The 25000-nt window shown below is 32.6% G+C and overlaps 1 protein-coding gene across 3 annotated transcripts in view; it reads left to right on the top strand.

Moving 5' to 3' along the window:
* Positions 1-25000, top strand: part of LOC129216591 (B9 domain-containing protein 1-like) — a 65980-nt gene that overhangs the window by 6973 nt on the left and 34007 nt on the right. The window contains exons 2-3 of one of the 3 annotated variants that reach the window (XM_054850817.1): positions 6584-6652; positions 9477-9495. In XM_054850817.1, the coding sequence (XP_054706792.1) occupies positions 6597-6652; positions 9477-9495 (75 nt within the window). In that variant the 5' untranslated portion in view covers positions 6584-6596. Of the gene's footprint in view, positions 1-6583; positions 6653-9476; positions 9496-20229; positions 20281-25000 lie in introns of those variants that run through there. The other 2 variants (XM_054850809.1, XM_054850823.1) reach the window with 2 other exon arrangements.

The following is a 25000-nucleotide window of genomic DNA, read 5'->3' on the forward strand; positions in this document are numbered from 1 at the left end:
CTGCACATCAAAGTACCACCATGCCAAATTCGGCAAAGATTCCACATAAACTGGACTTGTATTTAAGATACATGGACACAAACAATTCCATTCATCCATTAGATTGATAAATTGACAGTGACAAGCATAGCTGGTCAGACCTTTTGTATCTATATTTGGTACAAACTGATTAATCTTCAAAGATTTCTCAAATTGTAGCAACGGCTAAAAGTAGCCAATTGAACTTCTTTTTACTTTCTTCTGTATCTAATATATAGAAGAAAGTATTGGATTCGTGCAAATTTTCAAATTTTGACGGTTTTGAAGTGTGTTGTGTCCATTTTGACCATTTTTGGAAAATGTCTGTGTGTGTCATGTATGTGTGTGACCAGTGTAACCTAGGAAGTAACTGGCAGAATCAAACAAAATTTGGTCCATATGTTGCCCCTAACAGGTACAGGTGCTGATTCAATTTTGGTATCAATACCTCAAATGAGGGTTGAGTTATAGAATGTTTTTTGTCGTCAATTGTGACTTCTGTATCTCAAGAAATAATGAACAGAATCAAACAAAAATTTATCAACAAGTAGTCCATTGAGGGTATAAAAGCTGATTCTATTTTGATGTCAACAGCTGAAAAGGGGGTGGCGATTCGAACGTTCTTTTTTTCCAATGTGAGTGCCATATCTCAAGAAGGAATGCTACGTTCTGGATGAAATTAGAAATAAATGTCAATTCATATGTAAACAGGCGTAGGTTCAATTTTGGCGCCAATTGCTCCATGGGGGTTCTGATTTTTTTTGTGTGAATAAAAATAGCATTATATAACTGATAAGAAAAATAAATCGTAATAGACTGTCGTCTGCATATTTCTCGTGATTTTAATTGGAAAATAACCAGAAAATCACAACAATTTAAACTTTTCAACTGTTGCCATCTTGTATTTGTTAACAAATAAATGTTTGTAATTATTTTAAGCAAGTCTTAAAATAATTTTCAATTTTTATGCTTTGCTTTGCTTTTGAGATAAATCAGGGCATTGGGATGGTCGTAGGTAATGATATAGAAGTGAGTTTCGTGATGGCCACAACATACTAGTTATGGATGGGAGGAGGGAGGTATGAAAGAGTATATACTCAATGCATGTTAGATTGAAAAACAACAGGAACCACATCCATATATGTGAAAATGCATTAATTTCTCAAAGCTGGTGGGCAAATGGTCATTTGCTCCCTGCTGACTCTCCTAAATCAGGGCCCCAAACAACTGGTTATACCTCTGTATAGTATACTGCCATGCTAAGTACAAAAGTTGTGTATCTGCAGCTGAGTTCAAAATGAGCAATTGCCGTTTAAAGTTTTGTGCCCTCACCTATTTGATTCAGATGCAACCTTTTCTGAATTTAAAAAAAAAAAAAATGTTTCCCATTGACAGGTGACCATAAGACATTGTATTTAGGGGAAATATATGACAATGAACCATGTCGTGATCTTAACTGAATTTTGATAAAAATGCAGATACAACTTTTGTGTTTAGTACGACAGTATAGTGGTAGGTACAGCAGACCCTGGAGTGTAGTAACTCCTCTAAATGATGGGTCTGGATTAGTGATGTAAAATACCCGGGTATTTATTTTTAGGGGTAAATACCTAGGGTATATACCCGGGTAAATACCCAAAATGGGTAAATACCCGGGTATTTATTTCAAAAATTTATATTCAACTAAAATACTTTTCTGTATGTATTCCATTATGTATATATACAACCAACAATATACAAAACAATAAATTTTTGCCCAAAAATTGTATTTTAATCACATATTTAAAAAATTATTGTGTGAAACAGCTTAGCAATCTAATATGATATTCACATTAAATATGTTGGATATGCCTAATCAATGTTGATAGCCAAATTTCAGATATAAAAAGCCATTCTACAAAAAGTAAAAAGGTTAACTGGTTACAAAAAAAGCAAACATCAATTTTTTAAGGTCCTAGTCTTTTATAACCAAGTAATATGTCCCTGCATGACATCAAAATGTAACGAAATGTCGCTCAATTTATTATTACAGTAAAACCTGTAAAGTTGACCACCCTTGTAAGTTGACCACCTGTCTATGTTGACCGCTTTTGTCAGGAACGGAATTAGCCCTATCTCATATAATGAAGGAAAACCTCTGTAACTTGACCACCTCTCTATCTTGACCACCTGTCTATCTTGACCACTAATGTACGCCAAATTCGGTCTGGAGTATTGTAAAAACCCTTTGTAAGTTGACCACTTGGTTTATTTTTTTAAACCTTCTTCAGCATATTATTTTATTTTATTACTTATTTATTTATTATAATAATTTTTTTTTTTTTTTTGATAGCTTTCAAAGAATGTTTTTAATGCTTTGATGACATACTAGCATTTTACTAACTAAACAGCAGCATAAAGTTTATGCTGCTCTTTATTCTCCAAACTTGTTTTTCATTTGTTGTTCTATTTGAGATAGCTTTTCGTACTCTTTTCAATGAAAATAGGTGTCAGTAGAAAAGTTCTTAGTCTTTTCTTTCAGTTGCAATACGGTGTGGCAACACAGGAATTCTGCTAAACAGAGCAGGCCCGGATCTATACATTTTGGGCCCCCTGCAACAAAATATGTGGGCCTCTCCCTAGTGGCCAGCACTGTCTATTTGAAAAGCGATAAGCCTAAGTGCTAGTTTTTTTTTCTATTTTTTCATCAATTTCTAGGGCTGTTAGCCCCTTTAAGGATGCGGGCCCCTCGCACTGCGGGTACTGGGAGAGTCGAGCTTGTTGCTCTTTGTGCAATAAATTTTACATAAAAAGGCTTCAAAAAGAAAGTTAGTGGAACTTGAGATTAATAAAAAGTATGAAATATTAAAAGTAATTGAAAATGGAGAAAGCCAGAGAAAATTAGCTGGCATATATGGAATTTCTAAATCTACAGTGTCTAATATAGTTAAAAACAAGGGAAAATAACAAAAGTATTTGAATAGTATGTTTAATTATTGTTTCACTTTCAATAATGTTAAACAATGAAAGTGGAGCTGAACAGAAAGAGTAAATGTGAATTCCTCAAAAAATGAATACATGGTGCAAGAAATGACAAAAAAAAAAAAAAAAAAAAAAACATTACCACCCTTTATAAGTTGACCACCTGTCTAAGTTGACCGCCAAAGTACTGCACCGCGAGTGGTCAACTTACACAGGTTTCACTGTACTATTTATTTACCTATATCTTATGCAGAAATTTCCTCCAAACTTAGTTCAATTGTTCAGGTGTATTCTGTGTCACACACACACACATATATATACACACACATAATATACATAAGCATTTAAAATTTTTAATCTTTTATTTTAGGGTTTATGTTTAAAAAAGAAAATAGTCACCTTTAAATACCACCTAAATTTTTTTTGCAAAATGCGCAATTACTAGGGGATTTACCCTGTCTTCGGATAAATACCCAAAAAAATATTTACCTTCCCACCCTACAGGGGAGCAAATGCAAATGAGCAAGGCAACAGAAAAGAATATTTTGCTTTTTTTTGCTTATTAATGTGAAAACTGTTTCTATATTTTCCATGTTATCACTTAAATATCAATAAAATAAATAACACCACAGTGTCTTAATAACTTCTCAGTTTATTCTTCCAAACATCCCTCATGCTTCCTTTTTTTCATTTTTGATATGACTAACCTAGATTGTGATTTTGAAATCCTGAAATTCATAATGAGTTGCTTATACTTCTCCAATTATGACATTGAAAAGAGAGATTCTTTGGTTCACCATGTGTTTCTTTCATGATTTCATCATGTCTTTCAATAAAAAAATATTATAAACTGTGTAATACATACATGTATATATCAGTTTTACCAGTTATTTCATATTTAGATTTTTAAAAAAAAATCCCATTCACTTTTTTGCAATTTTCGTAAAATACCCAGTTTTTGGGTATTTACCCAGGCCTTGGGTAAATACCCGGGTAAATACCCAAAAAATATTTACCTACCCGCTGGGTATTTACCCGATCCACATCACTAGTCTGGATGGAATGGAACAGTGGAAATGTTTTGAAAATGTTGAAACTCTTTGAGCATTTTCAGACCAATAACTTGAATCATGCAAACTTTTGTATATTTATTGAGTATATTTTATGTTTGCATGGCCCTGATGCACCAACAGAAAGGATAATTTTTCTCATGACTAATTTCTGGACTATCAAAAAAGCAGAGTTACAAAGCTTGATTCTTAAAGCAATGTTAAATGTAAAAGCAAATTGTACAGTTGAACCTCCTTTAACAAACACTCCCAGATAGCGTACACTCCTCGTTAGCGGACAGTTTTTGAATCCCCAGATCATCGAGATGGGCGTATAATGTATTTCACTCTTCGTCAGCAGACACTCCCGTTAAAGGACAGTAAATCAGCCGAGTTTCGTTTTATTTTTCTCTGTCTGGTAAACTTTTGCTCAGTACTGCTTTTGTGGCAAGCATTTTTTCTACTCTTTTACAATGTTCTGAGGCTAACCAGTACTGATAAAAGGGTTAACCCTCCTTTTTCTCTGAAAAAAGGAGCCATTCAAGTCAAATTTTTTAGTCAAAGCTTATGAAAGTTTTGTTTTCATTTCATACACGAAATTCCAGCAAAAAATAAAAGAAAAAAATCTTTCTCCTTTTACATAGTACCTTGCTTTATCAGTCTGCATGGAAGAGAAAAATATTCTGGTGCAACTTAACGGCATTCCCCCCCCCCCCCCCCCTGCCTTCTCCTTCCTACTAGATTTTGGGAGACGAGCGTCAGCTCCGCGTCCTTTCCCATCCAACACTGATGAGGAATCGGCACCGTATTGCCATTATGTGAAAAGTAGCTGATTGCGCTACATTTTGCTATAATCTAAAACAAAAAAGGTGCTGAAAATCAAGAATATTGATTTTATTGTGCTTGACTAGTTTTGTTCAGCTAGAGCAGCCATTCCCAAAGTGTGTTCCACGGAACCCTAGGGCTCTGTCGAACGATGAGAAGGGTTCTGCAATGAACTAATTTACTGTGGAAAATAATTTTTGCAATAACTAGCAAAAAAATTTAAAAAAAAAAAAAATTCAAGGATTTAAAATGCTATGCCAGATTGTAGTTGTAGTCGTCATTGTGTTTTGCATTGCCATGCACAAGGAAAATTCCATCTGATTTGAAGCAAATTCTTCTCTTAGCTTTAACAGTAGTTTAATCAAGTTTCATTCAGTCCAGTTACGACTATTCAGCTATACTTATATTATTTATAGTTGAGACAGTAAAAGTAGTTAACACAAATAACTACTTTTCCATACAGAAATATACTGGCTTTCTGTAGTTTTAAGGAAATTGTATGAACTTCCTGACGAATTGAAGCTTGTTTAACTGAAACAAAAAACATCAGTATCTGTAAGCTTTCAATGTTTTTGATAGGGATTGCAAATATGTACCGAATTTTGTCCGATTCCATGCTTTATGCTTTGAGTTGGAGTGCCCACAAAAAATCGGTCAAATACATTCAGTAAAACCTGTCTACAATGATACTGTTGGGACCTGAAAAAATATTGTTATAGACAGCTTATCATTATAGACAGTTTAATTATTAATGCTGAAATTTTGCTGGGACCAAGGAAAATACCATTATAGACAGGTTTCAGTATTGTTATACACAAGTTTCACTGTATAGACGCAGACACAGAGACAGATAGCTTTGAAAAATGCTTAAAGTAGGTTGGACACGATGTAAAGCTGGTTAATGTGTCAAAATATGAAAAATGTCTCGAAACCGATAGTTTCATCTATATAGAAGAAATAATTATGATAGCGAATGATTAATTATTATCATCTGACTTTCAGATCATTAGCATTTTGTCTTAGCGGTTCCTTGAGTGTAAGTGAAGCACTAAGGGTTCTGTAGCTCAGAAAGTTTGAGGGACCGCTGAGCAAGAGGAAATACACAAATGCCTTCCTATTTTATTTTCCCAAAAAATTCAATGGATTATTTACTTATTAGTTAAGTTCACTTATATAAGCAATACACATTTACTATACACTGTATGTGTAGGTTTAAAATACAAAATTAAAATGCCATTGTAAATTCAAACTCCTGAAGAGCGGACAATCCCCGTTAATGGACAAAAACTTTGGTCCTGACGGTGTCTGCTATTGGAAGGTTTGACTGTATAAAATCCTGCCTAGAATTTCAGTTGTATTCAAAATCAGCAATAATAAATGGACTCAAAAAATTTGTGCATTGAAAAAATATTTTGAAGTGTTCATTTTTGTTTTTGTCTGTTTTCAGCAGACACTAAAAAAACCTGCAAACTTAAAAAACATAATTAAATAAATAAATACACATGTAGTTACCTAAAATTGTTATATGTCTCGTTTTGAGACAAAAAATAAACAGCCACCTTAGGTTATTAAATTATCTTTACAACCCCATTAATTTTGGCACTAAATATTCCTGAGTTGTGTCTTTATCATCCTATTAAATTATGTAATAGCTCATTTGTTATTGAAACCATTCTATGCTACCCTATGTAGTATAATTACATTACACTGAAATTGGTTTTGTTCTTTAGTTTCCTGTCATAGATGACCTTTACTGCAAATATTGTTTTGTTCATGGATCTGATTGGGTCGTCACTTCGGTAAGATGTATTTTCTTTGTTGTGCTTATTTCTTATGTAATTATATATTTTCATCTAATTTTGTTAATTATCCAAATTTTGTTTAAAAAATAATTTTGCTTATTCTATAGCCAGCGTTGAACTGGCAAGGTGGGCATTTGGGCATTTGCCCGGTGCGCCACTCCAAAAAACGCCGGTTGACCCTCGTTTTTTTTTTTTTTTTTTTTTTTTTAAATGGCAATTTTTTATTATATTAATTTTTGTTAGTTGAAAAGTGAAGGATTTTTCAGCTTGGAATAAAATATATCAGAAAATAAAAACAGCTAGACCACTCTAAGTTCCTTTTCAGACGCCGTAGGGAGTCTCTGCCACTTATCTTAATGACCACCATTGTAGGAGAAAACGGGATAGAGAGAGGGTCACTTCCCAGGGCTTTGTCACTTCCTTTCAACCGCTCACATTACAAAATAGGAGCCACATCTGTTTTTTATTCATCAGCAGGACTGAAAATTGCCCCGTTAACTACTGATAACGCACAGTACTCATCTCACATTGGAACATCTTGTCGTTTTTGTTTCCAAAAGTGCTTCTTTCTGAGAATGCACACCATCTTTGATGATAACGATGAAGACCATGTCCCAATTCAATTAGCTTTCGAAATTTTTTTCCTGAATGTTTTTTAAAAGTGTATTTAAAGTTATTTTAATTACATAAATACAACAATTGTTTGAAAATACTTCGAAATGTAAGTAAAATGAATGATATTTTTAAATATATTTATTAATTTATTGTAATTATTAAGTATAATTATTTATTTTGTACTAGCTTGTTAACGGAATGCTATGTTAAGATTTGTTAGTGTTCGAATTTTCTTGTTAGTGTTGTAAAAATGTTTCGGTCCTTCACGCTTCGCAAAAAAAAAAGAAAAAAAAAGTATTTCCTTCTGTTTGTCATTACTACGCATGGTGTATCAAAAGTACCGTTTTTTTTTTTTTTTTTTGAAATTTTAAACTTATTTAGGTTTTCGATTGAGGTCTAAAGGTAATAATTTTCAAAAAAAAGTTTTTTTTTCTCTTCTTTTGCCTTGTTGACTGAGGTAAACAAAAAAAGTTGAATATTATTGTTAAGTTTTTTTTTGCTCAAATACCATAGTTCCGTCTCCCGCACAGTACTAAAAAATAAGGATTTTTTTAAAGTCAAACTTTTTATCACGAACAAATTGAATTACACAACGTGGCATGAGAAACGCTTCCAACACTATTACTCTTTCTTGTGTAAAATGAGCTCCTGAATCCAAATATAATAACCGTTTCCCCCCATCATTCCCCACAATTTGACAATATTCCCCTCCCTTATTATTTTCACTTTTTCACAGTTCCATTACTTATTTTTAATGGGGTAGGGGCATTATATTAACCGTTAACCTTCTTCTCAGGTCCTAAAAATGAAAACTTCAAAAACATCAAAATTTGTAGCGAATTAATATTTTAAGTAAATGCAGAGCTTTTTCACACATTAAACTGCTTTTTAACTATATTTTTACTGTAACAAATTTATTTATTCGTTTTTACTATATTATTATTCATTATATTTTTACTTTGAAATAGCAATAAACCAGTATGAAAATTATTAACAAGGAGTTTTTCTCATTATTGGCCCTAATACGATCTATCCATAAAAGTTGCTAGCAGACTCATATAGTTTTTTCTTGGTAATTTTATCGGACATATATTAAAATAACGGAAGTAGCAAATTTAAACTAAAATAAAAATCTTTATTTTACGTTTGAGATTCAAAATTTCTATACAATACTTCTAGTAGCTATTTCTTAAATCTTACGGTTTTTAAAAGTAAAATATGGGCGTGGACATGAATAGCAGTAAATAGCAAGTATTTTTATCAGCGATATTGTGTCAGATGTTTCAGTAAGAGAAATGAAATATTTGAGTTTCCTGTTTCGTTCCTTGTCGTAATCGTGTCAAAATTGGATTCCCCAAGGTAAGTTAAATCATCATCAACTTTTCTAAAATTAGCTTCAAATCTGTCGTCAAAGCTGTCTGTCTCGAATTTCATGGGGCAGAAAAAAAAATCGAGATATGGAGAGTTTTGATAAAAGTTATAAAAATATACAATTGAAACAAACTCAAAGTGTTAACATATTCTTTTGTATTGATATTGTGATACATTTTGCCATGTTCTAATAACACGTTTTACAAAATTTAATGATTATATCGATAGCAAAATTATGTTTACCTTTAAGGACGAACGTTATCTGTATATGATTGTAATTCCTAAATGTAGAGAGTTTTAATTTTAAGGATAAAAACCTAGAGAATACGACAAAATAACTGGTATCCATGACTTAAAAATAAAACTCCGGAAGCATTTTTACTGTTCAACTCTGTTACCTCTTCCGATCAGTTTCCGAATGGATGGAATTGGTGGAAAACTTGCTCCTTGTACATATAGTTTTCTTTGAGCTACATGTCTCATAAGAAGTGGAGGATTATATGACTGCTAATATCAGGATTAATTCTTTTTTTCTCGTAAGTTCCAGTTGATAAAAATCGCTGGTAATCGAACTCAAAAAACACAATGTAGTCAAAATCCGAAATCTAAAGGTTTTTGGGGAAATTTCATTGGAGATAAACATGGGAAAAACATTGAATTAACACTATAAATGCAGGGAAAATGAAAATTTTCGACATTGAAAAGTTTTTGAGATAAACAGGTTCGACTGTATCTTCAAAATTTGAAAAGAGTAATAATTGTTGATTAAAAATCTGAATTAATGCTCATTCTTTGATAAAAACTTTATTTTATGTCCAAAAATGTTTTTTTTTAGGGCTGCGCCACTACTTCTGGTAAGTGACAAGACACGTTTTTTCTGCAGATGATTAGGCATGTAAATTCTTAAACTGTTAATCAGTTTTACGTACTCGAATCAGTTTTACGTACTCTTTTCGATATTAAACTACAGTTTACCATCAACTTAGAAGAATGTTTGTAGACATGACAGATCTGAATACTTGGTATTAAAGAATTTTACTATATTCAGTTTGTTCTAATGAATGCAATAGAAATTAAGTTGCTTATTTGAAATTCATTTTCTGAAAAGATATCTTGACTTAATTTCATGTCTCCATCCAAGAGAAATTGCAGAAGTGTACTGTGTAGTGTAGGAGCTGCTTTATACAGCTTTTAAAGCTCAAAGTAAAACAATTAGTCAATGGTATACATGATTCTCATCAATTAATGTATATGCCATTTAATAAAATTTAGAAGATATGCCTTTCAAGTCCTTGATCAATTTGATTATTCATGGAAAGCGAAAATTAGTTATTTTTAAAAGGTAAATATTTGCTCCTTTTTAAAAAATGTTATTTTGATGTAATAAATATTAGCTTATTATTTAAATAAGTATCTGATTATTTATGTTTAATAATTAGTTGATCAGTAAGTAAGACTAGCAATTAAGTTTAGAATAAATTATGATTGTAATTAGCTATATTTATAAATATCAATAAAATATTGTATGTATGTATATATATATATATATATATATATATATATATATATATATATATAAATTTATTAGGAGAGGCGCCGGTTATCCCTCGATGTGCCCGAGCGCAATATTCTTCCCAGTCCGACCCTGTCCACAGCTTCTTTAATCTATAAGTAGATTGCAATCTGCCACAGCTAAGAAACCTGCATGATCAAACTATAGCTTCACAGTGAAACTGCTAAAATTTAAATCAGCAATAACCTGTCAGTACTGTCATAATTAAGCTCCTCTGCTATGTGCACAGATGGCATGCATTAAGAAAGTTCCCGAGAAAATGTACCCTGTTGGAATAGCTTTTCAAACTGACTCAGAAACAGTGGGTTTTGTAAGTGTGAATTGATCAAATACTGTTTCGACAACTGAAAGACAACTAATAGAAAGCATGAATAAATGATGTTTTACCTTGCACATGACACATGGATGTACAAAATAGAATAAGTACTATTTCTCATAGTACTTGGTCTATGATAAATAGTACTTAAGACAGTGGTAGTATAACAGTGTTGTGGCTGCTGCATACAAGGGGGGAGGGGCATACAAAATAGTAACTTTTAATTCATTATAAATTTATTTCAAATTGCTAACCACGAACGACCAATGTCAGATTTTGGCCAGATTTACTTTATAATAGAAATCTGTCCACGAAATCATAAACTTTTTGTTGCACAGCAACAACCAATCTGATGCAGCGAGTTACGATAATCACATTCAAAGGTGCCCACCTCCTCCAAATACTACAAAAACAAAATACTGTAGAACAAAAGTTCCCTCAAAAATACATCAGAAAACCCCCTTCCCCCCTAAAAATTTCAGTGGTGCAGTCCGTCTGCCCCCCCCCCCTTGGTGGGCATCCCTGCAGCTTAACCTAAGCCATATGATCTTTGTTTTTTTTCAATGCTCAGTATTTTAATTTAGAGGTGAAACAAGCAATGTCACTTGTAATTCATAATTAAAATAATTTAAAATTATGTGCATTTCTAATGTAGCATGAGACAATAATCTCTTGAAGAAGTGGACAGTTTTGCAGCGGGGCTCAGGCTTGAAAATTGGCTAGATTCAGAAAAAATCAAGAAACTTTGCACCTGCTTTCTCAAAAACTGATATGTTTTTGTCATTGGTTGTTGTTACTCTAAAGTACAGATATAATACAGTGAAACCTCCCTCAATGGACACTCCCGAATAACGAAAACCTCTAATTAATGGACATTTTTGCAAGTCCAAGTCCTTCAATATAGGCCATTCCATGTAATTCACTCTGAATAACGGACAGTTATTTCACAAAAAATTTTCCTTGATATCGTAGCACTTCCGTTTTTTTTTCTTTTCACAGAATATCTTAATATCTGCTTGCCTTACAAAGCTTTTCATCCTCCACAACTGATATTCCCCCTCCCCGATCATTTCCTTATCACTGTTTCTTGGAATTAAAAGGGTGGTATTGGGCAGAGGAAGCAATTGGGACTTAAGTTCGGGGCAGAAAAAAATCAGAACTAAAAGGCATGTTACTTTTTGCGGGCAGCAAAAAATGAAAAAGAAAAAAAGTCATAATTTTGTAACGGCTAGTTTTGAGAGTATTGAATCAGATAAGTGAAAACTGATGTCAGTCTAACAATTAACGTACGTTTTTCTTAAGATTTTAATGAATTTTGTACACAATAACTATTTAAAAGTTAAGATAAAAAAGAGGAAACTGGGTGCTTTTTAGCCTACTTTCCCAGTACAAGTCAGAAAAAGAAGAAAAAAGCATGAAAGAAGGCTTAATGCATCTTATAAATATCGCGAAAAACAAAAAAAAAGTCAAAAACAAATAAAATAATTAAATAAATATAGAAAAATTAAAAATTGGAAAGTAGGGTATTGAGATGGGGGAAAATGTCTGTCTGTCTGTCCCCCCTAATAACTTTTGAATGAATAGTCCGATTCGAACAAACTTTTTTTTGTTCGAAAGATCTCGGCAAGGACACCTTATTCCCATATTTCACTTTTTGATTTGAACTATTTTTTGTTCAATTTTGAACAGTTCAAAAAACTTAACATTAGCGCCTACGGGGAAATTCAAGGCAATTCCGAACTGTAAGGTGAATTTGCGTCAAACAAACTTACTAGGAAAAAGCTTTTGATGAAAAACGTATATATGAAATATCTTTTTGATTTGAACAATTTTCTGTTCAATTTTGAACAGTTCAAATCCCTTAACATTAGCGCCTACGGGGAAACTGAAAGTCAGTGTAGATTCCGTACTTGAAGATGGATTTACTTCAAACAAATTTTGTTGGAATAGCCAAACTCCAGACTGCGACTCCGAGAATTTAGAGGCACCTGACTTCAACTCCGACTCCTGTGCCCGATGGTTAATCGGACTCCGACTTCCCGACTTCAACTCTGACTTCGTAGCAGGCCCGGACTGGCCATAGACTTGACCGGGACATTTCCCGGTGCGCCCTCTCGAAAGGCGCCCATCTGTTCTTTTCTTATTTTCCAAAACAATGTTTTAGCAATATGGAAATAAATTATGTAGAATCAAGAAGTGATTTTGCATGTGAATATTTTCACATGCAAAAGCAATGTTCTTCTTCTTTATATAAACGTTCCCCCTTATTACTGTCATAAAGGCAATTAGTCCCCCCTCCTTTCGTAAACGGTCTGCTCCCGTTTGTAGCTTATCTTTTGCTCCAAGGTTCAGTTGTGAGGACAAAAGCGGACCCATGGTGTTTCCTCAATAAAAAAGGGATGTGAGGTTGAAAGTGACAGCAGGGGCATTCCAAGGTATTTGTGACATAGGGGTGTCCGTAACAAAACTTGTTAAAAGGTTAAAATTTTTATATATATTTAAAAGGCACATTCTAAAGGACACACATGTCATTTTTTTTCTTCATTTACTTCATATTATCCATGTAATCGCAATCAAAACATCAAAAATACAATTTTTAACGTTACGGACTCTACATTGAATTTTTCTTCAATAGTGACTTGAACCGAATTCTAAGCCAAAACTGGTGCTTGGGACAAATAAAGTAAAGGATTATCTCTAATACATATAATAATTTTAATCAAAAAGTGCATTCCTTAAAAAATTATAAGTTGTGAAAATGGTGATTGTAGAGTCCGTAACAATAATTAGAAGAAAAGTTTTGTTAAAATTTTTATTTATGCATTTTATGTCACTAAATTGAATGTTTTCTAACTTCACCTATGGTGTTACAATATTCTAAAATAAGTTTCATGATTATTTAAATTCGGTATTTTTAATTAATTTTCTAAATTTGGTTACGGACTCTACAAAACGTTACGGACTCTACATATGGCAACCGTTTCAACACAGCTCTTTCTTTACCAAAATGTTTGAACAGCCTGCACAAGAAAAAAAAAAGTAGCCCTTTAAAGGAAATTACAACTTATACTTTAAAAAAACTTTGACTTTCAGAAGAATTTTGACTAAACAAGTAAGTGTATAGGGGGAGTCAGGGCACATTGGTCTGGCTCTCTACTTTTCTTCTTTTTTTTTTATCTCATCATAAATTTCAATTCGTAATTTTATTTTCTACCATGAGTTAAAAATTTCTCACCACCCCAGAAAATTTTCAATTCATTACCTTTTTCCCCCATTAATACTTTAAGAGAACTTTGTGAAGTGAACCAACCTGCCAGAGTCCCGGTGTCCCCACATTACGAACTCAACTTCTATTACAATTTTAATGTTAAATATTATCCAACAGATTAGAATCAAAAACCAAAATTTAAAGATCAATATAATTAAAATTGACCAACATTTACTATTACTCTTTTTCAACAATCAGCACAATTTGTGTTTTTAGCAACTTCACTATTGCTAATACTGAAGTATTGCTTTTTTAATTGTTCTAAAAGTTTTTGTGTGTTTTCTAAAAGTGAAGCAACATACCCCAAGTACTTGGTCTAAAAAAAGTTGTCCTGATTTTTTCCCTACAACAAAAAATAAACTGCTAATACTTAAGAACTAAAAAAACTTATTTTAGCAGAATAATTCAATTTATTGCTTCATTTTTCATGGAAACCATTTAAAAAAATAAAGTTGCTTAGTTATGAGAGTTAATCAATTAAAAGTAGCACAGCCAAAATAACAGTTTCTGAAATTTGTTCGAAATAACTGTACAATATGATTTCATTATAGGAATTGTAGAACTATAGGCGCTACTTTTTGTTAGTCGTAAATTTAAAAAAAAAAAAGGTATTAAAATTACCAAGGCCGGTTTAACCAGTCCCAATTTACCCTATTATCTTATGGGATGTTGACTGATCTGGTGATCCCGAATTTCAGTATATTTCCAGTGTGACATTTGAAAAATTTCCAGTATAAAGTAGGAGTATATATTGTACAAAAAAAAAAAAAAAATCACTTTCACGTTAAAATAAAGGAACAAAGTAAGGCATGTCAGATGCCATTTCGTACATTAATATTAGGGCCATTAAACAAAAATATAAGATCTTTCGTGCCATAGATGACTGAGACTGATCATACATTTAATTAATTAAATGCAATTATTTAAACCGGAAATGAATAAAATTTTGTTTCTTAAAAATATATGTGATTCCTGAAGCAAAAAATGTTGCCTTTTTAAATTAAATTAACAGAAAATTTAACTTAACTTTAAAAATGCAATTTAAAAAGTATTGGGTTAAAAACATCTTCTTCCCAACATGTCCCCCCCCCCTCAAAAAAAAAAGTCATCCCGAAATTTCGACTTACCGAAGATGGCCCGGTATTGATCACTTCAGATAACCAAGGTTCTACTATAAAAGTTGAATTGTTAGTGAAATTTGCATTAAAACCTATCTTTTCTAATATCAAATTCAAGACTGAAGAAATCAAGATATCACTTGGTCTGTTCCAACAAGAGGCCAACTTCAATCTGGTAACCCCCCCCCCCCCCACCCCTAGAGCTTGGGTGCACCTCCCCTAAATATCCCACAGACCCCCTCCCCCATAATATCAAAAACCTCTCCCCAAAAATGAGAAAAATACCTCTCAAAACACCCCCTAAAAAAACTTCAATGGCACAGTCTGCGGCATGCCCCTCCCCCCCCCCCCAGGTGGGCACTTTTCACATATATGATGAAAAAATAGTCATAACAGTTGATTCTATCATTGTAACTATTGAACAATGAGGTAGTATTGTTGTTGTTTACACTCTATAAACAATAATTCAAACAATACTCGAACGTGACAAATATGTAGAGTCCGTAACATGTTCATAATCGTGCAGTTCTTCAGTAAATAATTCCGTAAAAAATATTTTTTACCTTTTTAAAAAATATTTTGGTGCTTAAATGTATTATAGATAAACTGAGACATAGTGGAAAACCTTCATTAGGTAAGAGTAGTTATTACTTTCACAGAAAATTTGAAGATAGTTTAAGCAAAAATTTCCATGTCTTTTTAGCGTAGAGTCCGTAACATGCTATATATCTTCCTATATCTTTAGAAATTCAACACAAATCTAAACTTTTTTCAATGTTATGACATAACTACACATAGGACTAATCATTTACAAAAAGTTTAGTTTTACTATTTGCACTAATCATGAGTAGGAGGCTAAAACATCCTTATGAAGTGTAGAGTCCGTAACAGTCAAATACCTTGGAATGCCCCAGCACACATATGTATGGTCAAGAATGGTTTGACTTATTGACTGTACTTAAGTTGCTGTCAGAGCCGAGCTAGCATGACTCCCTGTTCTGATAACGATCATGAGTGCAATAGACGCAAGTACGATTACAAATAATGTTAATTTTTGAAATCGGCGCATTAAAAATAGTGTTATGTCGAAATAAGCCGCATAAAATCAATATTTTAGTGGATGGATGCACACAATGACAGATGTCGCATTTTTAGTCGCTTCACAAAAAAAAAAAAAAAGGACAGGACTGTACGGTAATTTCTAGACTTTTTGAGTCAAGGCGCCCTTTTTGGAACTTGGATTTTTGCATAACGCCCTTCCCAAAATAAAAGTATGACTTGTAACTGACAGTCAAAAATAAATACGAGTCTTGTATCTGCATTGAATAACCCTTATTTATATTGCAGAGGTTCTGCAAAAAATGGAAAAAAGTTTCATGAATAATAAGTCTAAATTAGTTGAGAAAAAAAATAGTAAAATTTCGAAGTGGTCCTAGGAGGACTGCAGGACTTCCCGGGGCACATTTGGGGAATTACTGGACTAAATACAATAAAGATAGCGAAAAGTTTTAACGATAAAACATTTTTCGATTTCAAACTAAGTTTTGTCAGTTAAAATCATAACAAAAGTTAAAGTTCTTTGCCGTTGACAAGTTTTGTGTTCAAAACGTATTCCAGTTTTTGTAACTGGATTTAATTCCTTCAATCTCTTAGTCTTTTTAGCCAGAGGTGTGCACAAAGGGGGTGGGGCATAATCTTTGGCATTGAAATTTTTAGGGGATCACTTAATATTTTTTAAGTCTCATGTTAAAAGTTACGTTTTCGGGGAAGGGGGGCACTGCGTAGCATTTGGAGGGAATTCGTCATTGCCCTGGGGGGGGGGTATTTTTGCCCTTGTGTAAAAGCTACAGTACTACCTTCAAAATATTTACATTTGAATTTCTGCATAAAATCCTTATAATATTGCATTTTATGCTGCCTTCTTTTAGCCATATCATTTTGGGAAGTTTTTTTAATCTGTGTTTTCCCCTCATATATGAAGCTCGATACTCCCCCCCCCCCTTCCTCCTTGTGTAGGTTATTACTAATAAATTTTGCATCAATGAAACAATACAAATCATTATGAGCGAAACGAAATTTGAGTTTGAAGAAGGAATGCATAACGAGGTCGGAAATAAGTAAAACGCAAAGGTATTACTAGTGGCGTCGCTAAGGGGCGCGGGGACTGTCCGCTCCGGGTGTGATCTGTATGGGGGTGACACCCAAAGTGTAATTGCAAGTTTTTGAAAAATAAGAAGCTGAAATGCATTTTCAAGAGTACTAATTTGAAAATTTTCCATTGGGTGGTACCGCCCGAACCACCCCCGATCATGGAATTAATACTACTATACTCAGAATTAGGTTGGTTCATACTGTTTATAGGCATAGTAGTGATCTCTTATACCAACAAACTGAAAACAGATTATCTTTCCATGTGTGTGCGATACGTTTAAAGTAATTATGGGGCCAACAATTTCATATAGACCCCCTTACTTTTTAGATCACTCGACGCCCACATGCGTCTGGGGCAAGTTACATAAAAAGCAGTCATAGTTTTTATTTGTCTTCTGTATATTATCCCACTAAAAACACTTCGTTTTTCGCAAATGCAGTAGTTTCTGAAAATTTTAGGATTTTCATATTTACGTAGATTCTAAACACTTTTTTCTTTTTTCATTATAAAAGGGGGGGGGAGGGGTGATATCACAAATTACCGCTCCGAGTGTCACCATGCTAGGTACGCTACTGGTATTACAAATATTAATGAGTCACTAAAGACTATATTAGAAATAAAATGCGAGAAATATCGGAAACCTTATTCGTTTTCTATCAGCAGTTATACACATATTAGGAGAGTATATTGCCTACAAGGGCGCCCATATAGGGGGGCAAGTGGGGCTTTAGCCCCTCCCCCCTCCTTAGAAATGAAAACTTCCTTGCTTTTAATACTTTTTTCTTTGCAAAAATGTATAAAAATTCTTTTCCAGCCATTGATGAATACGTTATTAAAAATGTCAAATTTTAATGTCTCTAATCTGAACTGAAATCGGTTTCCGGGGGGAAAATATTCTGCTAAACCATAGGAAAAATTATTTACCCCCCCCCCCCCCCACCACTTAAAATATTGCATATGGGCTTCTTTGAATGCTTAAAAAATAAAGAGCACTTTTTATTTCACAGAATAAAAGCTAAAGATTCTAACAATTAAAACATTTTATGAGGGTCTTTTGCAGCATTCTTGTACTGTACAAGAGCTTTTGACTAACTATCTTAATGATAAGTAGAAAAAAAGGAGCATACATGTAGACCACACATGTTGACTTTAATGGTTTTATGGCTTTAAATGACGCCTTGTAAGATGCGTTTTATGGATAAGGATTTGCGATGCTTGGGGAATCGGGGCAACAGATTTCTGTTGGACAAGGAAGGACAGCTATCATAAATTTTATCCAGTTAGACGACAGAGGTCCGATTGCTGTTATTGCCGATTTGCATGAATCGAAGAGTCATTTGGATCAGATTTTAGCGTAAGTAAACAAGTGATTTTGAAGCTGCAACAAAATTAGATACATCAAGTCAAGGATCTTTTCAACAGTAGATTACTCGTTTCGGTTTTCATTTTCTTTTTATTGCGAAAATATTTTCTTTCATGTATAATCTTAAATTATAGAATTACGATATATGATTCGTAAAAAAACTAATATGATCTATGAGCTGCGAAATGACAAATAAATGATATTGCAAAATTTTCCACAATACATATAGTTAAAAAAAACAAAGTACTTAGTTAAGTTGAAAGATAAAATCTAAGTGACTTATGTTATAAATTGAAAACTATTATTTTAAGCAGTAAAAAATATTAAGATCAAGCGTCTCCCTGAACTATTTTTTTTTTTTCATTCTCCCTCTCTTTTTAATATGATTGGTTTATTTCATGACGGCTCTTTCTAATTCACGTCAATTTTCTAAAACAAAATTTTACACTCAAAAAGTTTTCGAACTTTAAGACAACAATGCCGTAAAAATGAGTGAAAACGTTTTAAAAATGTTCGTTTGCTATTATGTACTTTTAAAATATAACACTTTGGATAGCCAGAATTTCTGAAACGAATTTTCAGAAATTAGATCCTGTTCTAAGAATGGGGGGAAAATATCAACACGAAACACCCTCCTGTTTTCTTACGCTGCGGAATAAAAAAACTTGTAGTTTTATTTTTACTTCGAAAAAATTAAGGAATTCTCAAATGAAAAAAGGAGGCAAGGGGAAAATTAGACAAGATGGTCAAGAAATTTATTTGTTCTTTTCGATTGAAATCGTTACGTTTTCTTGCAAAAGTTTTATTAATAAATTAATTAATATTATTAATTCATTTATTCCCCATAATGGTCACAAACAATAACAGAAATTTTAAAGGTATATCCATACATAAAAAATTATTTCTTACATAATTTAATTTTCAAGCTTTTCCCAATAGTTGCAGTGTTATCAAAATGATATTATTTATTAGAGGCAATCAGGTGCATTGGATGAGTTAAGAGTTCGATTGGTTGTATATTCTTGCAACTTTGATCCAAGATATTTGCTATGACATTATCATGTTAAAATCATACTAATAATAAATAAATAAATAAATGAATATCGGAATTGGAAAAAAAAATCAGTCTTTAAAAATAGACTTCAAAGACTCTAGATATTACTTATGTTTGATTTATAAAAATATGTATTGCAAATATTAAGCAAAAAACATTACATTTTAACTCATTTTTATGGTAGCAGTTACTGTGTAGCATAAATAAGCCGATTTCATTTCAAATGCTTAATTCGTATCAAATTTGACGTTTGAGATGCAAAAAAATAATATTATACATTAAGCACAGAACAAATGAGTAAACATAATTCGATTTTTTTTTTCTGAAATTAATTAATCACTTGTGTCATTTCTTATGTTATATCCGCACTAAATTCTTCATCTTAATTACACTTTATTAATTTTCATTTTTGATAAGTTATAATATTTCTTGACTTACCTAATTTGTAAAATCATGTTTTCCGTTCATGACCGAATGCCTTTCTTGCATTACTATTCATCTTAAAACGTACAATTTTTCTTTTAAACTAGTAATGAGATCTTTAACATCATAACCTGTGAAATTCATTACCACTCGCTCCTATTCTCAAAATAATTGCAAAAATAACTAAAATGCTTTTACAAAAGCACCATGCAGAGATGCAAAGATTTTTAACAATGCTATAATGAAATGATATTTTTAATTTATTCTTTTTGAGTTTTGAACTTTAGCACATTAAATAAAGTGAAAAACATTTTTTTAACAGTCTTTGGAAACGGACAACCATAGGCGGATTTAGGAATGAGTTCCTGGGGGGTCAGTATGAATTTTTTTTAAGCAACATTTTTATTGCCTCCCCCCCCCCCCACTCCCATGTTTTTGTCTGTTTCCTGTGATGCCTAAGTCCATGCTTTACTTTTTCGTGTGTCGTTTTCATTAATGTGTGTTTTCATGCTGTCCTTTTTTAATTGACTTTAAGAGAGGGAGCTGGTATCAAGAGAGTGACACAGGGCTCCCTTTTAAGTGGGAAATAGAATATCTCCAATTTTAGGAGGCCGGGGGCTTCCCCCCCAGAAGAAATTTTGTAAAATGAATATAAAATTCTGCATTTTGAAGCCTTATAAAGGTTAACTGGATAGACATAGAAATTGATAACTAGATTATACAGTTGTACAGTATTGTTCAAAGTTTGTAAGAAACAGCTATTTTAAGTTTGTAAAAAAAAAAACCTATAGATTTCTCATTCCAACAACCTTTTTTTTAATAATAAGTAGTGCAAAAAACGAAAAGGAATAGAGGTAGTGTATCATTTTTTTTTCTGGGTAAACAGAAAAACAATATGCAGTAGAAGTAATTGGAGCCCACTTTGCTTAGGATTTTTAAAGACTTATCTAATTATTTTCAAGGACTCTAGAATGAATAAAAAATTTTAATGCACTTCATTTGTACTTTCCAGTCTCTGATATTTTAGTACTTGATTGTAAATTTTTACAGTCCTGTTCTAACTTTGTGAGAAATAGCTATTTTAAATTTAAAAGAAAAAAGAAACCATAGATTTCTCATGACCACAAATTTTCTTCAGTTGCAAGTGGGGCAGAAAACGAATAGAAATTAATAGAAGTAGTGTGTATTTTTTTCCGTGCTAAACAGATAGACAATATGCAGAAGAAGTAAGATAAAAGCAATCAATACAAAAGAATTTCCAAAATACTGCATTCGGGATTGAATAAATAGCAAGATATGAAATATGTGAGTCACAAAAATTTATTTCAAATAATATTTTACCAACGTGAGAACCCTGATTTTTACATTTTTAATACAGGATGTGGCAATGAGCTGAATTTGACATATTTTGGCATTCCTCCCCCTCTACCATTTGTTAGAAATATTTAAAATTTAAGGTTTGTAGCCACACGTTTCCAAATATTCAAGGTTTTCAAGCACTTAAAAATGAAATTAGTTTTTTCAAGCAATTTCCATTTTTTAAGGAACGAATCATGAATTTTTTTGGGAGTTAGGGACCCACTTCAAAGCAGGGGCCCTAAGCAATAGCTTGTTTATCTTATAGGCAAATTCGGCTCCATTTGTAATTCAAGTTTTTACGGTTAAAGGATTTTTACGATTTTACCAATCTTTGTTAAGCTTTTATAGACTTTTATAAAATTTCAGCAAAATTTTCCAAAACTTTTGATGACTCAATTATTTAGATTTCAATAATGACAAGGACTGACTCACTTAGACTTTGATGATTATGACTTTTTAAACAGTATTTATAAAGTAATTAAAATTGTACTCTTCCTCTAAGTAAAAAGATTCATTGAATCAAAACACTCAGACAACTGAAATTTATTCAGTTTGCGATAGAATTTATTTTCTCTCTTTTTTAAGAGAGAGAGAGAAAGAAGGAAAAAAAACTATGTTTTTTAGAATTTCTCAAAAGGCCAATTAATCTACTAAGAACATAAATATTATGCACAAATATACTTGAAATGTGGACACAAATCATAATGAGTAGATCTTTCTGTCAGCGCAAATGGGAGTGGGGGGGGGGAGTTTTTCCCCCTTTGCTTTAGGTTCTAATTTGTTAAAACAATTGTCAATTATTATAAGTGTTGCAGTTTAATGTATAGCTCGTTTAACCTATATTTTCATTCATATACTTGCCCAAATGGTTTTCAGTCCAAAATAGTGAATTAAGACACATTTTCAGCACCCCAGTGACAGCTGTACTATTTATTTAATGTTCTTTTTTTTTTCTCTCTTTTCTTTTTTCCCATCAGAAAAGGACATTCGCTTTTCTCTTCATTTTCATTGAACTATTCAAAAAAAAAAAAGTAATGATTTTTTTGTTTTAAGATTTTGGAAGATGTGTTATTAATATATAAAGTCCTCCCAAAACTGGGGGGCCTTGCCCCCTATGCCCCCCTAAAAATTCACCCATGCCCTTCTAAACTATTTAAAAGAGAAAAAAGAATTTTTTTTTTTAATTTTTGGAAAATGTGCTGTTACTACATGAAGTCCTCCCAAAACTGGGGGGGCATTGCCCCCCTCTGCCCCCCCATAAATCCGCCTATGCGGACAACAGTTTCAAATGTGATGTACATCTCTTTTTAATTTTGAACTGCAGAAGCATTTGTCGAAAGTAACCAACTAGCATATGATATGCATGAAAAATAGGAAAAAAAAAAAAAACTTGGGCATGAACATTGATCGCACAGAGAAAAAAGCTCGTCAGCTAAAGAATCGACAAATTTATGTGAAAAATGACAGCATCATGTTTTAAAACTACAGCAGGTACCAGTGAAAAATATTCAATCAACAACACAAAAAATAATGTATCACGGCAAGAGATGTTGTCTCCTAATGCTATTGAACTAGTGATGATGCATTTCCAGAAGAAAGATGAATTTTCGAAGAAGTGCTTATTGAGAAACATTTAGCAAAACTTCTCATTCTTAGAAATAAGAAAATATCCCCCCCCCCCAGCGTTTTTCAAATTTTCAGGGGTTATTTTGGGGGTTTTTCCTCTTTTTTTAAGGAAGGGTTTCTTTCTAGGGGGTAATCAGTAATATTTAATTGTGACTACACTCTTGGGGGAGGGAGGGGGAGGTCTCTCCTACTATTGTTGAACTTGCAAAAAATATGACTTCTCTTTTGGATATTTTCTGTAACAAAAAAAAAGGGCTTTATTTACTTCTCAATGATTTTTTTATCCCCTTAAAATGTCCGCACTATCTCTTAAGTCCTTAGATATTAGTGAGACTAAATCGGCGCCCTTCAACTCGGCTTTCCCGCGCCCTTTTGACCACCCAGTCCGGCCCTGCTTCGTAGCTTTGGCAAAAATTTATACACGGAGGACAAATGACTAACTCCGATTCTTGGATATTCGACTCTGACTCCTTTGTCTCAAAATGAGATTGACTCTGACTCCACAGCTATGGTTTTAACTGTGAAATACTTATTGTTGATATGGCTTGTTTTTTTTCACGCTAAAGTTTAAATTTAGGTATTCAGTAATCAGCGAATAAACTCGAAGTCATTTATGTTTCTACATAAAGATATGCGTAGACGATTTTTTTTTCTTTTTTGACAAAGAAAATTATTTCTTTAAGTTGACATTCTATTTTTATTATTATTATTTTTTTTGTTTTAGTAAGTGCATTAATTCATTAAAAAAATGTTTTTGGCAACAGGGGAAAAAGAAACGATTTCTTTTTTTTTTTGACACGATGTATTTATTTTAATTTTAATTATTATTTTTTCGTTTTGAAAGCTGTTAAAGATTTTTTTAATGGAAAAAAGTGTATTAGCTGCTTTGTTTAAAAGTTGCTGCTATTTTATTTGTTCGGTTTTTTAAAGAAAAGTAAGGAATATTTTATTCCTAGAAATCAGCTTAAAATATTTGAAAAATATGTTTGAAAAAATTTGCAATTTTAGCTATTTTTGAGAATATTAATCAGGTACTAGAAAGTAGTATTGGTATACGGGAAAGTAGGCTCGTCTAGTTCTAAGCAGAACTTCTTGTTCTAACTGGGGCTCGCGAAAGATGCAATTGAGCAGACCGGCACCGGTAGTAGGCGGCTTTATGGCGCCGTGGTTTCGTTGGGTTGTTTAATTTTTAGACATGAAAAAGATCTGCCCATATTCAAGGTCATAATGCCAACTGTCAATCATGCAATAGTGATACTCGAGAAAAAATAAATAAATTAACCATAAAAAGTGTGGGGGGAGGGGGGTTGCTTTGCCGAATCGCCGCCATTGGTAATGCAAAAAAGAGATGTCAAACTGTTGTAATTGCTTTTTAAGACAAGTGTGTGCTGTCAGTATACCTTTATTAAGAAAAAACAGATTAATTACACTTGACTTAAAATGTAATAAACCTTTTGCAATTGTTTCAATTGTGTTCTACAAAGGGAACAACAACCCATTTTGAAAAAGTTAAATTAAGTAGTTCCTCCTAATAGCGGACATCTCCCAATAACGGACAAAACTTCTGGTCCCTTGACTGTCCGCAATTTGGAGGTTTTACTGTATATACAGTCAAGCCTCGTTATTGCGGACCCATATTTCATGACACTCTGGATGTTACTCATAAAGTTACTTCCTGTCCTAAAGTTACTTGATGTCCTTCTGTTACTCATAAAGTTACCCTAACTTGTTGATCCAGACTTCCTTTTTTTTCCTATGTGGAATGCTTGTTTGACAAAAATTTGTGTAGTACAGGAACTTTATTATTGCATGTATAACATACATTATTCTTTGAAATCAATTTAGAAAAATATTTGAAAATAAAAGAACAGAAGATATGAAGTAAACCTTTTGGTAAAATTTATTTAGTATAATTTTTGTTAAATAATTATAAAATATACTTTTGCTTCCCCCTCCCCCCAAGTTTTATTATTTTTTCCCCCAAACATGTGTAACATGAAATGAATTTGTAATACACAAACACTTAGAATATTATTTAAAATATTGAGATTTTAGCTGAAAATAAACCATTTTTGTTTTAAAATGTGTCTTAACATGTTCCATAGTG

Source organism: Uloborus diversus, chromosome 1 (genome assembly GCF_026930045.1).
Source record: "Uloborus diversus isolate 005 chromosome 1, Udiv.v.3.1, whole genome shotgun sequence".
Lineage (NCBI taxonomy): Eukaryota > Metazoa > Arthropoda > Arachnida > Araneae > Uloboridae > Uloborus > Uloborus diversus.